Source organism: Dermochelys coriacea, chromosome 21, assembly GCF_009764565.3.
Source record: "Dermochelys coriacea isolate rDerCor1 chromosome 21, rDerCor1.pri.v4, whole genome shotgun sequence".
NCBI lineage: Eukaryota > Metazoa > Chordata > Testudines > Dermochelyidae > Dermochelys > Dermochelys coriacea.
Window position 1 is genome coordinate 15,510,097 of NC_050088.1, and position 13,543 is coordinate 15,523,639.

General features: G+C 44.1%; 1 protein-coding gene across 8 annotated transcripts in view; it reads right to left on the minus strand.

The window, feature by feature from the left end:
- Positions 1-866: 866 nt before the first annotated feature.
- The window catches only part of PPP1R12B (protein phosphatase 1 regulatory subunit 12B), a 166,739-nt gene continuing 154,062 nt past the window's right edge, over positions 867-13,543 (minus strand). For all 8 annotated transcript variants that reach the window (XM_043500641.1, XM_038379522.2, XM_038379521.2 and 5 more), the window contains one exon: positions 867-7,585. In XM_043500641.1, coding sequence (XP_043356576.1) covers positions 7,499-7,585 — 87 coding nt within the window. In that variant the 3' untranslated portion in view covers positions 867-7,498. The remainder of the gene's footprint in view (positions 7,586-13,543) is intronic.

The window sequence follows — 13,543 nt, forward strand, 5'->3', positions numbered from 1 at the left end:
CCCTTGTATGTGTTCCTATGTCTGTCCTCTCCCCACTGAATAACAGCCGTACTGTCATTTAGGCCTGGCCCCAGTCCCACTTTCACCCCAAAAGTAAGGGATGGGTTTCCACCTTTTCCATGTCTATTTCTCCCACTCCCCCCAAACTCGAGCATTTCTCACTCTTCTTACCACCTTGTATGCAGGGTCTGAGCAGCTGCTTTGCAGAGGTTGTCCTTGAAGCTGCTTATGGTGCATAGCTCAATCACATATCTTACTGTTAAAGGTGAACTAGTGCTCTTTGCTACTAGTTTATGGATGGAGGGAGTTTCTAAGGGCCTTTGGTTGTAAGAAGTTGGGCTTTGTTTAACGACAGAAAAATCAAAATGACTATGATCTCACTCCCCTCTTTTCACTGGGGAACTGGACCCGACTGTTCATTAGTAGAACGTTACTGAACAAGAATAACTGTGCTCCCAATATAATGCTCTGGAAGCCTTTTTATAAACACACAGACAAACTGGTCAGTTACCCCAGATCAAATTAAACAACAAAAAATGAATCAGTCTTCCCCAGGGAGGTCACAATGGGCTGAAGCCAGAACTGAAGTTTGTCCTGCCCTCAAGTGAGTCAGGACCAGGTATTTCTAATGCAAAAAAACAAAACCAGAAGGAAATTTCTGGTAAGCCTTTGAGACACGAGAGTGATAAAGGGGACAGAACGTTTTCCGTACTTTTAACTTCATCTTTAATGTAAGAGGCTCAGCAGAAGGGAAAGACCCATCCCAATTCTGCCCTACCGTGTGTCTCATTGACTGTGGGGGGAATCATCAGGTCTGTATGCGTACATAGTCACCATTCCACACCCTGCTAGACAGACTAAGAGGCAAAAGTTAAAACACTGTTTTATTTTATCCATTTATAAATACTGTTGTGTTTACAAGCATCATATAGCTGTGAATATTATTCCCAAACTTTCAAACACATAATACTATATAACAACCACCAGTAAAACAAATCATTCGTCTCATGGTTTGAAAGGCCACTCAAAGTTGCATAAAAATACATTCTTCCCCACCATTTCATAAGCTTTCTCCAAGTAGTGTATTTACAATGAACTGTAAAACTCTCCTTACGAAAGGTAAGTACAGCACTCTTACTGCTTGGAAAGGTGACGCACCAACACCACAGTCAATTCATCTCTTCCAAGGGTTAGCGTTCGAGGGGCAAGCACACTCCCTGGCAAACATCTGGCTTCCTCGACAGGATATGCTCCAGAAAACGAAGCTCACCAGGTGTTTTGCCCTGCTGCAGCCAGAGCATTGGCCAGGGAACTATTTAAAGAACCACATCAATCAAGTAACCAATTCTCACCCCAGGCAGAATTAGGGGATTGGCCTTTATGGTAAAGAGACTGAAGGAGGAAGAAGAATCAACCCTAAATCTGGTCTGAATTTCAGGCGCAGCCTTCTATGAACTGCTCATGGGATGCTCCCAGGGGTTGGAGACTCCTCAGTACCTCAAAGATAGGTCTAACTACAAACACTGCAGTGAGCTAAGCAGTCATTCAGGAAATTAGCACTGTGGATTTTTTCCAACCCTATTTCAATTTTTTTTTTTTTGGCCATTTTACTTTCTAAGCTAGAACCCACTTCAGCTCCCACATCAATTCGTCTTTTCAGAGGGCAGCGAAAGCAGAGAGAGTTGAGGAGAAATACTGATTCCAAACTGCTTCAGGAGCTGCTCTGTGCTTCTGGATGGTAACAGTCCGAAGGGAAGGGGTATAACCAAGATGGAAGTATGGAAAAAGTGAACCTACTGCAAAACAAAGGATCATGAATACAGCCAGAGTTGATTTGGAAGTGTCGGACAAGAATTCCAGCTTCAGAGATTCCTCTCACCAATGACAGCTGCAAAGCTCGGACAGTCTTCATTCTCTTTGCCTTCCTGCAGTCTAGTATGGCTTATCAGCCTGTTAACAGCAACAGCAGGCAGACAGAGGCCTTCCACAGCCTGCATTTACAGGTAGTGATCAGTCACTACCAGATCCCTTTTACCCCAGAACAATTGCAGGTGAACCTCAGACTGGGGGCAAGAAAACTCCTCCTCCCTCTGAAATGGGCTCTGGACAAGTCTATGCAAGAGAACTCCCTGATGCATCAAACGACCTGATCACTAGCTAGCAAAAGGGAGCATTTCTTCAGTAAGTTATTGCCAAAGATAAGAAACTAAGCAACCCTAAACACCGATGCTGGTGGCTCTGAATTAAGGAAGGTCTGTATGGTTGAGAACACATACCTTTTCTACACAGCCATATTTTGTGGACCACCTCTGAATTCTGCTCAGCACCACAAAGATCCCAGACATAGATTTGTTTTCAACACCCGATCGTGGTAAGGATACCCCCTTTGCTGGCTCAGTGCAAATCTGCACTTGATTTATCCCAGCGAGGTCACTTGGAATTTTTCGGGCTGTCCCTTCAGAGCCAGAAAGAAGGAGATAACATCTAAGCACTATGAACATATCAGCAGTGCAATAGCCTAGAAAAAACAATAGGAGCTACGGCCTTTGGCATTTGGTAGAGGAGGACAGGAAAGAAGAAAAGTGGAAACTTTAAAGCACATGTATAACATGACCAGCATTTCAAAGCATGGCCTGAGACTCCTTGGAAGTTAGAGGCTCTACCTAGCTGATGGACGAATCAGACAAATCCAAGAAAGGCCCTCAGAGATGAAGTCTAGGTTATCGGGTGCTGGAGACTCGCCCTAGATATTGCAGTCAGCAAGGAGAATGTCCTCTATTAGCAATGGCAAGATTTCTTCAACCATGCAAACATGGTGAAGTTCTTACCAGCTTGCTCATCCCCAAGAATGATGGGTAGAATCAGGGTTGGAACGTCCTTTCCCCTGCAGGGGGCTGAGATGTGTTATGGATTGACAAGCTTTGTACAGAATGGCTTTGAAAACGACCTAACTTGCTTCCCACCATCTAGACTCGAGCACAATAGTCACTAGCCCAGATTAGCAGACTTCATTCTGAGACACATTTCCACAATGGACATAATCCTGACTCCTTTAAATCAGGTCCTTCCAAACAGAGTTGGGACTGAACTGACCTTTCACCAACAGACACTTTACAATTCAAAGACAGTAGTACAATAGCTGTGTCGCATGCACTTTGACAACTGATTGATTATTGGTCATGCTCCAGTGTCTTGTCTTATGACTGACAGCTGTAAGGGAGAAAGACCTGTACTGGCTAGTGAAAGCCCAAACCAACTGGGTACTATCTACAGCACTTTGTGATGAAATGGAAGTGCTGTAAAATTACCCGGAGACTGTGCCAGCCAATCCGATTTCTGTATGGCCGACATTCACTGATCAAAACTAAAAAGATACAGAAACCCTTAACCAGTCTGAAACCACCTTATTCGTAAGAGTGCAGTATGCTTATAAAAACCTGCACCACTGCAGATAAGTTGCTCTCTGATTGGCTGAGGCACATTTGGCCTGCTCTGTAGACTAATCAATTCACTACTTCAACACACAGCAGATCAATATTGGTACAGAGAGCTGCTGTCACTACTGTTGCACATCAATATCCATTAGATAAAATCTCCAGTCATACGGTGTAACAGAACTGAAGCCACACTGACAATACACCTATCCTATACAGACTCAGCTTTGCTTCTGTTCTCTTTTTAAAAAATGCTTTGTCCTTTAATAGCTCAGAGGTCACTCCCATGCAATGACCTCCAATTCATTCACATTTACTCAAAAATATGAACACCCACCTTAATCTCCAGCCAATACAGTCAATCACTCCAAATCCGTCCCACGTTGGCAGCTTTCAAGACTAGCTACATTCCCTATGCAAGTGGAGAGCACGTTTTGCAAACTCCAACACCCCAGGTACATCTCTTAGCAAGCCTTTGATTTCACCCAAAACTCACCTTTGACTAACAGACCTGCTCCCACTTCTATAAACCCTAGTTTTGCAATTTGTGAGCAATGAAACTGAAACCCGAGTCCACGCTCAAGAACACTTCTTCCTCCTTTCAGGTTATGTCTGTGGTCCTTTGTTACCTCCATGGTCCAGCTAGTCAAAGGTAGAGTTGCCCAGAGCTTGCAGCATAAGGATTTATAAGAGATATGCAAGCATTTCAAACGATGCAAGAGTATTTCTGAAGTTCAGCTTTGATGTAAGTCTTTTGTGGGTGGGGAAGTAGCTGTAAGAGGCAGAAGACTCCTCTCTCAATTTAAACAGAATCCTCATACAAACCCTGCACTTTCCACCTTTCCCAAGTGCGTGTAGAACACACAGATCTAAACTTCCACATTTTCCTCCTCACCAAATTTCTATTTGACAGAGAAAATTCTAGGAGTCACTGTAATGCTAGGTCATCCTTGCATACAACCTGGCTAAAATCTAACCCTTGCATGCCAAAAAAAACAGAGCAATTTTTATCTAGAAGAAACACTTCTCTAGTTTTCACTGCCAGTTAAAAAGACAGGCGTGAATTCTGCTTGTTATGGGAAAATAATTTACCAGGAAAGCCTGCTATATAAATTAAGAAGCACATTAAAACTGTCCCTCAGCTACTGCAGCTACAAGTTATGATAAGTTTCTTGGATAAAAATGGGTTCACCCCCAAGCAATTGCTTGGAAAAAGCTCTCGTGCATTCTAGGGGAGATCTCTGGCAAATGCTATGAATTAAAATAGGAAACATTTTTTAAAAACTGCTTTCTATGCACTCAGCCTTGAGCGTAGAAAGCCATGTGTCTCGCATCGTATCTCCTCAGTGGGATAGATAAGTCAGCAAAGGTCAACTGAGCCCAAGGAACATTCTGACCGAGTTGGTGTACAACAGCACTGTATTACAATGAAGCGCTTGTCGCTCTGGCTAGTCATGGTCTGAGTTCTAACCTAGACAGAGATTAGGATGATAAACCTAGTACTAAACAGACACCTAATTTAAAATGTCTCGGCTTCGCATGGTACTACATGAGATTCATGCCTCTTGCATCCCATATTACCTATTGCAGTTCTTCGTTAGGATCAAGTGCAGTAAAGAAGAAAGATTCCCTGAATTTAGTCTTTTTAATGGTCCAGGTAGGTAGTGGCAAACTCGTAGTGCAGAACGGAATACTGCAGAATGGGTTGAAAAAACAGACAGTGGTTCTTGTCCAATGGAAAACATGTTGATGAGAGACTCGTAATAGCATACCAGCCACCTGAAAGGCATTGCTCTCAGTAGCCCACTGACAGGTGTAGAACCTCTACCTCCATATACATAGGAAGTGAGCAAGCTCCTGTCACATCTAGACTTAACAGTCCAAATCTGAAGCAAGAAGTGGGCCATGAAATGAAAATTCCAGGGGGATGGGGAAAACCCCAGAGAACAACTGCTTACAAGAGGAGAGCAGCGCTTGGAAAAGGTGTGAGGAATTAACCAGATAAGCATTTGCCCCATTTTAATTCCTGATGCTATGAAATTCTAGAAGGAATAAAATGGATCCCTGGCTCGGAGACAGCAGTATGCAGAAGGCCGAGGTGCCATTATTGGTTCTGATCTCTTCCCCTCCAGACTAGATGTGTTGCAGTAGCAACAACTCAATGCATTAGGAGGAAAAGTGGTGTCTCATGTCACCCACGAGTGATGCCACTGGCCAACTGAGGGGTAGCACTGAGGCTCCGAAGTGGGTCTTGTCATCCTGCTCAGCTGAGAGGATGGTGGATGCAAAACAAAGTTTTGGATACAAAAAAATGGAAGGGAGATAAGAAACTCTGCCTCAGGCCCACACCTGCTGAAGCAATAACCGAGATGCTAAAGACAGAGTTAGACTTTACCCTGTTGAGCAATGATGAGAATAATGTCCATGTTCAAGTTACTAATCTGTCCCTGTCAACATAGTGGCTAGACTCGCATCATCCACGCCAGCACTGCAATCTCTAAACAAGGAGGATCCCTTCCTGAACCCACCACAAGTAGTCCTCTAACAGTAAGCTCAGCAGATGTGTTAAGTTAATGCCCGGCTTCCACTGGAAGCTAGAAAGAGATGTGTGTAACATCTGGAGGAGTCACCTTCTTAATGCCCTTGGAAGTGAACACTTCCAAATTGTTCTAAGTACACAGGACATGAAAGTCCTTTGAGGTTTTCATCCAAGTCAAATCCTGTTGCTAGCTTCCAGCAATCAAAACAGTTTACCCCACAGATCTGGTTACCAGTACACACCCCACACTGGCTCATTCTGGCTGCTATTAAATGAAAACAGTTGAACCCGCTAATGACATGCAGCTGGCAACTGATCATTGCTTAAGGTTTCTCAACCTTGCTGTATTAGCTGTGTTAGGATTTGCCATCAAAGGCCGGGCTATCCTTTTCGTAGTCAAATACAGCCTCTCCATCCTCATCCCCTTTAAAACCAGCTCAAAATACACCTGTATTTTCATTCATTTTTGCTCTTGTTGGAAATGAAAATACACCAGACATCTGCTCCGAGTACTTTGCAGGGTGCTATCCTGTAAGTAACACTAACAGACAAATGCTCATCCTGTTGCTAGTGGAAGAAGATGGGGGTTAGTTACTTGTGCATGCGTACCTCCCTGCTGGATATTCACACCCAGATTTGTTACATGTGCATGTGAGGGCAGCAGGTGACTTCTGCTGCTTCAGTTTCTCCTTCATCAGAGACCCCGGCCAATATCAGCGACGAATCTTATCCCAAGAGGAGAGAGCCTAGATGCAATTAGCAGATGCTATTACCTGGATAGTAACTGAGAGCAACTGTGGAAGGAGTACAGAGCGACCCATGATCACCTGGGCTGCAGAAACAAAGCATGGGCAAAGAGGGGGGTCTGAAACTGGGATTCAGAAATGAAGATAGCAAACAGATTTAAAATCGTACATTAAATAGAGTCAGCTACTGGGACGATAGGAGAACAGAGTCTCCGTGCAAAGCAGCTGTCATCACAGTCTGTCACAGAAACAAGCCCTCGTGGCTTTCACAGCATCACATTGTAACCGGACTCCCCAATGCCAAGTGGGCAGCTGACGTACATCCTCAGCGTAACAGCTCCCGCTCATATCGCCCGCCCCAGCTACAAAGGTTCTGGACCCGTTGGATCACTTTGACAGAGTCATTTCTGTATCACTTATTACAGTAGAAGCTTCTCTGCTCCTGACTGGAGTCCAATGTGGACAAGGCTGGGTTTGTGGCAAGAAGTTTTGGCAGCTCAAACCCAGTTTGCATGTTTCTTTTCCCCTTGAGTAAAATGTCCAAGATACCACGACATGCTTAAATTAAAAATAATAAAATGGCCGGGGGGTGCATTCAGAGGGGTGCTAAGGGAATGTACAATGAGGGGACGGGATGGGGGGAGTGCGAGGCGCATTGTTCCCACAGCTGAAAGGCTTGCTGTACTTTTGATTGGAGGGTAAGAGGTGGTTGGGGGTTGGGTGGCAGGGTTGGCAGCTTGTGCACAAAAGCCCCTCCTTCCTTCCTTCCCTCCGACTTCCTACTTGGAGAGTTTGCTGATGACACGGATGAGTGCTCCATTTTCATCTTTCAGCCTCTGATTGTCTGACTTCAGCTCTGTCAAAACCTGTACAAAGACAAAGGCAGGGCAAGGGTTACACGGCTCATTGTTACCGTCACAAAAGCCTCACCAGGCTAATGGAAGCCAGCGGCCAGTGGGAAGGAACAGACATGCTGAATTACGGAAGTTCAGGAGACTCAGCTCACATGCTTCTCAAGCTGGAATGACAGAGGATGAGCATGGAGTGCTTTCAGTACCAAACACTTCCCATCTGCTGCTTGCTGGGGGCAGTTAGCACACTTATGAGATTTTCCAAAACCCTCTGCAATTTTGATCAGCCCTTTCAAGAGATGGGAGCAGGTGTGGCCACAGAGGCAGCTCTTTGGAATGACAACGCAGGGACGGGCCAAAGGACCCAGAGTGGGAAGTTCAGAGACAGCAGTCTTTCTTAAAGTGACGCCAGCACTACACGAAATTGGTGAAGCAGCAGGACAAAGGCAGGGCTAGGATGGGGGAATCATTTTAGAGCTTGACCATCAGATCGTGAATAGATTGCCAAAGGCTAGTTACAACTGACAGACTGACTTTGAGGGTGACCTGAAGTATTTTTAGAAAGTTACGCGCGTGCCCTGTTTTTGCCTCTTTATGATAGACAAAGGAGACCGGAAAGGTTTATGTTAATAGCATCCACACTATGCTCTCCTGTTGACTCCCTCTACTCTTCTCGATCCGGTGGAGTAAGGAGTAGACGGGAGAGCAATCTGTGGTCGATTTAGCAGGTCTTCACCAGATCCGCTAAATTGACCACCAATGCGTCGATCCCTGGATAAGTGTAGACAAGCCCTTAGTAAAAAAAAAAAAAATCAGACGCAAGTCTGGTCATCCCTGACTTTTCTGGAGGATCTCAGGGCTGTGTATTGCAAGCTTTCATACTGCACCTGAAGGAGTGAGGAAGACACTGACAAAGCAAATCCTTCCTTCCTGTACAATGTTCATTAGTAATTTCAGTTAACACGTGTTAAAAATCAAAACAGTGGCAGACTCTTCCCTTCCCCTCTTGGGATGTCAGTGCACCAGTCCTCTGGGGTAAACCGTATGTTTGTTTAAAGCCTTCCAGGTGCCGCCACACAGAGCTGAAAGAGGCACAAACCCATTTTTCCCCTTGCAGGTCAACTTTAAATGGCCAAGTCAGAAATTCCAGATAGAGGACAGGGCAGTTTACATCCAACAAGATTAGTGTTGTCTACATTAAGCTGTGCTACAAAAAAATTCTCATGGATCACACTGGTATAGACTAAAGCTGTGATAGCTGGACTCATGGTTGCCACAATCGGTTGAAAACTGGATAGGGTGAGAACAATGATAGGCAACACTGATAAGTTATCCATGTCAATTAATATCAATGTCCAAATGGACTTTAAAAACCTGGGAAAAGTCCCCCAAGCAAAATCACAAATCTTTAAGAATTGGTTGATTTGGCTCAAGTGCGGACAATCCAGCACACCCATCAGGAGCCAAGAATTCACTAGATTACATGCAAACTCAGCTCATACCACAAATATACTGGAAAAACAACAACCCTACTTCCTCATTAGATCACCTACATTAACACTGCTGTCAACAGACAACTCCCAAAAGTGAAACACACTATTACACACTATTTCCACTTAAGCAATTCCCTTCATTAACAGTGAAGCCAACAAAGCATGCTTAAACAACTACAAATCTACACTGCCCGCACAAATGTCTACCACTGCACAATGACATTCAACATGCCAAAGAGAATGTAGCCATGCCATGTTGTCTGAGTTAAAGGCTGCCTGCTTGTATGAGGACAGGAGGTGCACGTAACGTGGTTGTGGGTTGCAAGGGTAGAGTGGGGATTTAACAAGTGATCTTTTGTTTTGTTTTGAATGGTTGTGCTGGTGGGCTGTGTGTTGGTTTGAAAGGCAAGCGTTTGTTTGGAGTATTTTTATTGGAATTTAAGCAATAGGTCAATTTTACCAATAAAAAAAACTAACTTGCCACTGTTAGGTGGATGGAAAATACTGTACATCACTGTAGTCCCAAGAGACCATGTGACACAGGGAAAGCATTTGGTATCTGGGTGCTTCTCTCCTGCCTTCCAACTCAATTTGCAGCCCAAGCAAGACTCAGCACTGCCATATACAAACTGTCAAGTTAACACACCTAGGCAGTTTAATCACATTGGTTCCTCTTTGCATGTCAGGATTCAGTTTCCAGACAAGCAATACTTCCCAGAAGCTGGTGTCCTCTCTACATCTCTGTTTGGTGTATTGTGAAGTCTTGAACAAACCCAAATGGCTACCAGGGACTCTCCAGTTGGTGTCTCCTGGTTCGGGAACAGATAAATCTGTCATGGGTTCCCAAAAGGAGTGAAGAGGTTACATAGCTGTGTTTCAATCTTCACTGCTTACAGGAGCTCGGACCTTGGCCACGTTTTACAAGCAAGGTCCACCAAGGTTTGGCAATTTATTACACCAGTAAGAATGACATAAGGAGGTTTTAGTACCGTTATACAAGGCACTGGTGAGACCTCACCTAGAATACTGTGTGCAGTTCTGGTCTCCCATGTTTAAAAAGGATGAATTCAAACTGGAGCAGGTACAGAGAAGGGCTACTAGGATGATCCGAGGAATGGAAAACTTGTCTTATGAAAGGAGACTTAAGGAGCTTGGCTTGTTTAGCCTAACTAAAAGAAGGTTGAGGGGAGATACGATTGCTCTCTATAAATATATCAGAGGGATAAATACAGGAGAGGGAGAGGAATTATTTCAGCTCAGCACCAATGTGGACACAAGAACAAATGGGTATAAACTGGCCACCAGGAAGTTTAGACTTGAAATCAGACGAAGGTTTTTAACCATCAGAGGAGTGAAGTTTTGGAATAGCCTTCCAAGGGAAGCAGTGGGGGCAAAAGATCTATCTGGCTTTAAGATTCTACTCAATAAGTTTATGGAGGAGATGGTATGATGGGATAATGGGATTTTGGTAAGTAATTGATCTTTAAATATTCAGGGTAATAGGCCAAATCCCCTGAGATGGGATATTAGATGGATGGGATCTGAGTTACTATAGAAAATTCTTTCCTGGGTATCTGGCTGGGAATCTTGCCCATATGCTCAGGGTTTAGCTGATTGCCATATTTGGGGTCGGGAAGGAATTTTCCTCCAGGGCAGATTGGAGAGGCCCTGGAGGTTTTTCGCCTTCCTCTGTAGCATGGGGCATGGTTGACTTGAGGGAGGCTTCTCTGCTCCTTGAAGTCTTTGAACCATGATTTAAGGACTTCAATAGCTCAGACATGGGTGAGGTTTTTCATAGGAGTGGGTGGGTGAGATTCTGTGGCCTGCGCTGTGCAGGAGGTTGGACTAGATGATCAGAATGGTCCCTTCTGACCTTAGTATCTATGAATCTATGAATCGTTTTATTGTTAAAGTTGCATTCATAAAGTACTTTTAAAAAGATTCAGCCCTGCACAAAGAAATCAACTACTCCCAAGGGAGCTTCTGAAAGTAGAACAGACATGACTGCAGAAAGCCAAGCTTTTAAAATACCATCCCCCCTCCCCTTACTTGCTGAATGTACTGGTTCCCTATTTGTTTCACTGTAAAGGAAACTGGAGTTTTGTAAAGTAAGCTAGACACAAACATTTTTATGGTCAATACAATACCAAAATGAGTGGAACCAACACAGCAGTGGGAATTCAGTCCTTAGGCCATCCCTTCCAGCGTTGTTTGACTGATGTAACAAGATGGTAAAGCGAATCCTATGTGTTAAAGTATTGCATATGCACTTCACTTATCTGTCACATGTCAGATACAAGTGAGGGTGTGACTGGAAAGAGAAAATGATGGCGACCTTTCGAAGGGATGGGGATTTTTTGAAAATTAAATAAAACCCTTTGAGAAATGGCACTGTCACCCTGGCATATGTAGTGGTTAATGGGGATAAAAATACTTATCAGTTTTCGTTCGTTGATCAAGGTACTTTAAAAAGGAGGGTAACCATCATTTTCCAAATGGGAAACTGAGGTTCGGTTCCCTGTTTAAGGTGATAAATGAGTCAGTGGCAGAGCCAGGAAGGGACCACTAGATCATCTAGTCTGACATCCTGTTATGCAGGCCAGAGAATTTTGCCCAGGTGTGCTTGTACTGAGCCTAAACTTTGGTTTAGCTGAAGTGCATCTTCCAGAAAGACATCCAGTGTTGATCTGAAGATCTCAAGAGATGGGGACTCCACCCCTTCCCTTGGTAGTTTCTCCCAGTGATTAATCACCCACACTGTTAAAGATTTGTACCTTATTTCTAATACGGTTAAGTCTCCTAGCTCCAAGAGCTGGAACACATTGCCTCCCTAGTTATATCTGAGTGTGCCCACGTACCTCTGAACTAACCTTGCACAAGACTGACAGGGGCTTGAAGGGGACAGTTAGGATTTACTTTTTTACTTCTTAATTTTAACATTGAGCAAGAAAAAGCACAACAGAAGAGACCTAACTGCCTGGCATGTGATGAGGAAAGCTGATCGAAACAGACAACTTTGGGGCTTTCAAACAGTAATTGCTCTGCAGTAAATTTAACAATTGTGAAAAAAGCAAATGCATCTTGCATGCCTCCTACCTGCTCATGTTAACCTTTAAACATATTGTAAATGCTGCATTAAAGTCCCAGTCAAAGCATGCCCTTCAAAACACATAGGGGGACAAACTGTTTCCTTGTACAAGTAAAGTTAAAAAGAACACAGCTTTCAACTGCTAAGTGCCAGACTTTTATTAACAGCTCTCTCATTTAAGACGTGTTTCAGAGTAGCAGCCATGTTAGTCTGTATTCGCAAAAAGAAAAGGAGGACTTGTGGCACCTTAGAGACTAACAAATTTATTTGAGCATAAGCTTTCGTGAGCTACAGCTCACTTCATCGGATGCATTTAAGACATGTAATGCTTATTCACAAACTCCCCAGGAGGACGTTAACTCTGACTTTAGATAATCCTGGAGTTACAGGCAGTGAGTATTCGTTGCTAGCTATTGACTTCTGATACAGCTATACCAAGGTGAAATAAGAACAACTCATAATACAACTCATAATGGTATGATCAATTACACTCTGCAATAAATGCTCCCCTTTAAGATATAATGGACAGTGCTGGCAAACTTACTGGAATTTAGAAAACGAGTAACACGTCCATTTATCAGTATTAAGAGTCTCAGGAGAGCATGAGGACAAATATCCCGGTTTTGAGTAGCAGTTTGTTATCCATTCCAGCCCCTACTGTGTTCTTTGCTGAGCAGTTTTTGAGAAAGTGTGTGTGTGTGGAGGGTGGGACGGGGGGTTTGAAGTCTTCTATTTACACAAGACTATGCTCTCCAATCCCAAGCCCACACATGGAAACTGCATCCCTGGAGTATGAGTGATTTGCAAAAGCGATGAGGCCAGCATTTGCTCCAAAGTGGGGCAAAGAGCAGAGAAGCCAAATGCAGTGTAAAACTTTGGGTTCAAACACAGAACTATGTCATGCTGGAAGGTTGGTTTTTTTTAAGAGTGGGTGGGGGGAATCCTTGGCCCATCACCCCTTTGCCACATGCTGTGTTTTGAGCCACAGGCTTACCAAACACCTTCATGAAGAGTTAAAAGGGGCAAGGGACAGTTCAGACAACAACAGTAAAGACCTGCCTGGAATAGAGAAAGGAGGCGAGGTGAACTGGAGGGGAAGAAGCTAAAGCTCTTCTGATTCTGGGGGCTCGGTGGATGCCGAGAGCCTCGCTATGACCCGGGTCAAGGCCCTGTTTTCGGCCAACAGCTGCTCATTCATCTGCCTCAGGGTGTGAATCTGTTTGAGCTGGTGGAGGTTCTGCAGAGAGTGAGACAGAGTGGACAGAAAGACAGACAAAACAGACCAAGGATATAAGAGGCCACAAGTGTGAATTTAGTTCACAAGCACTAAAAAAAAAAAACAGCAACGTGAGCGAAATGGAGAGATGTGAAAGCACACAAGAGGCTGGACAA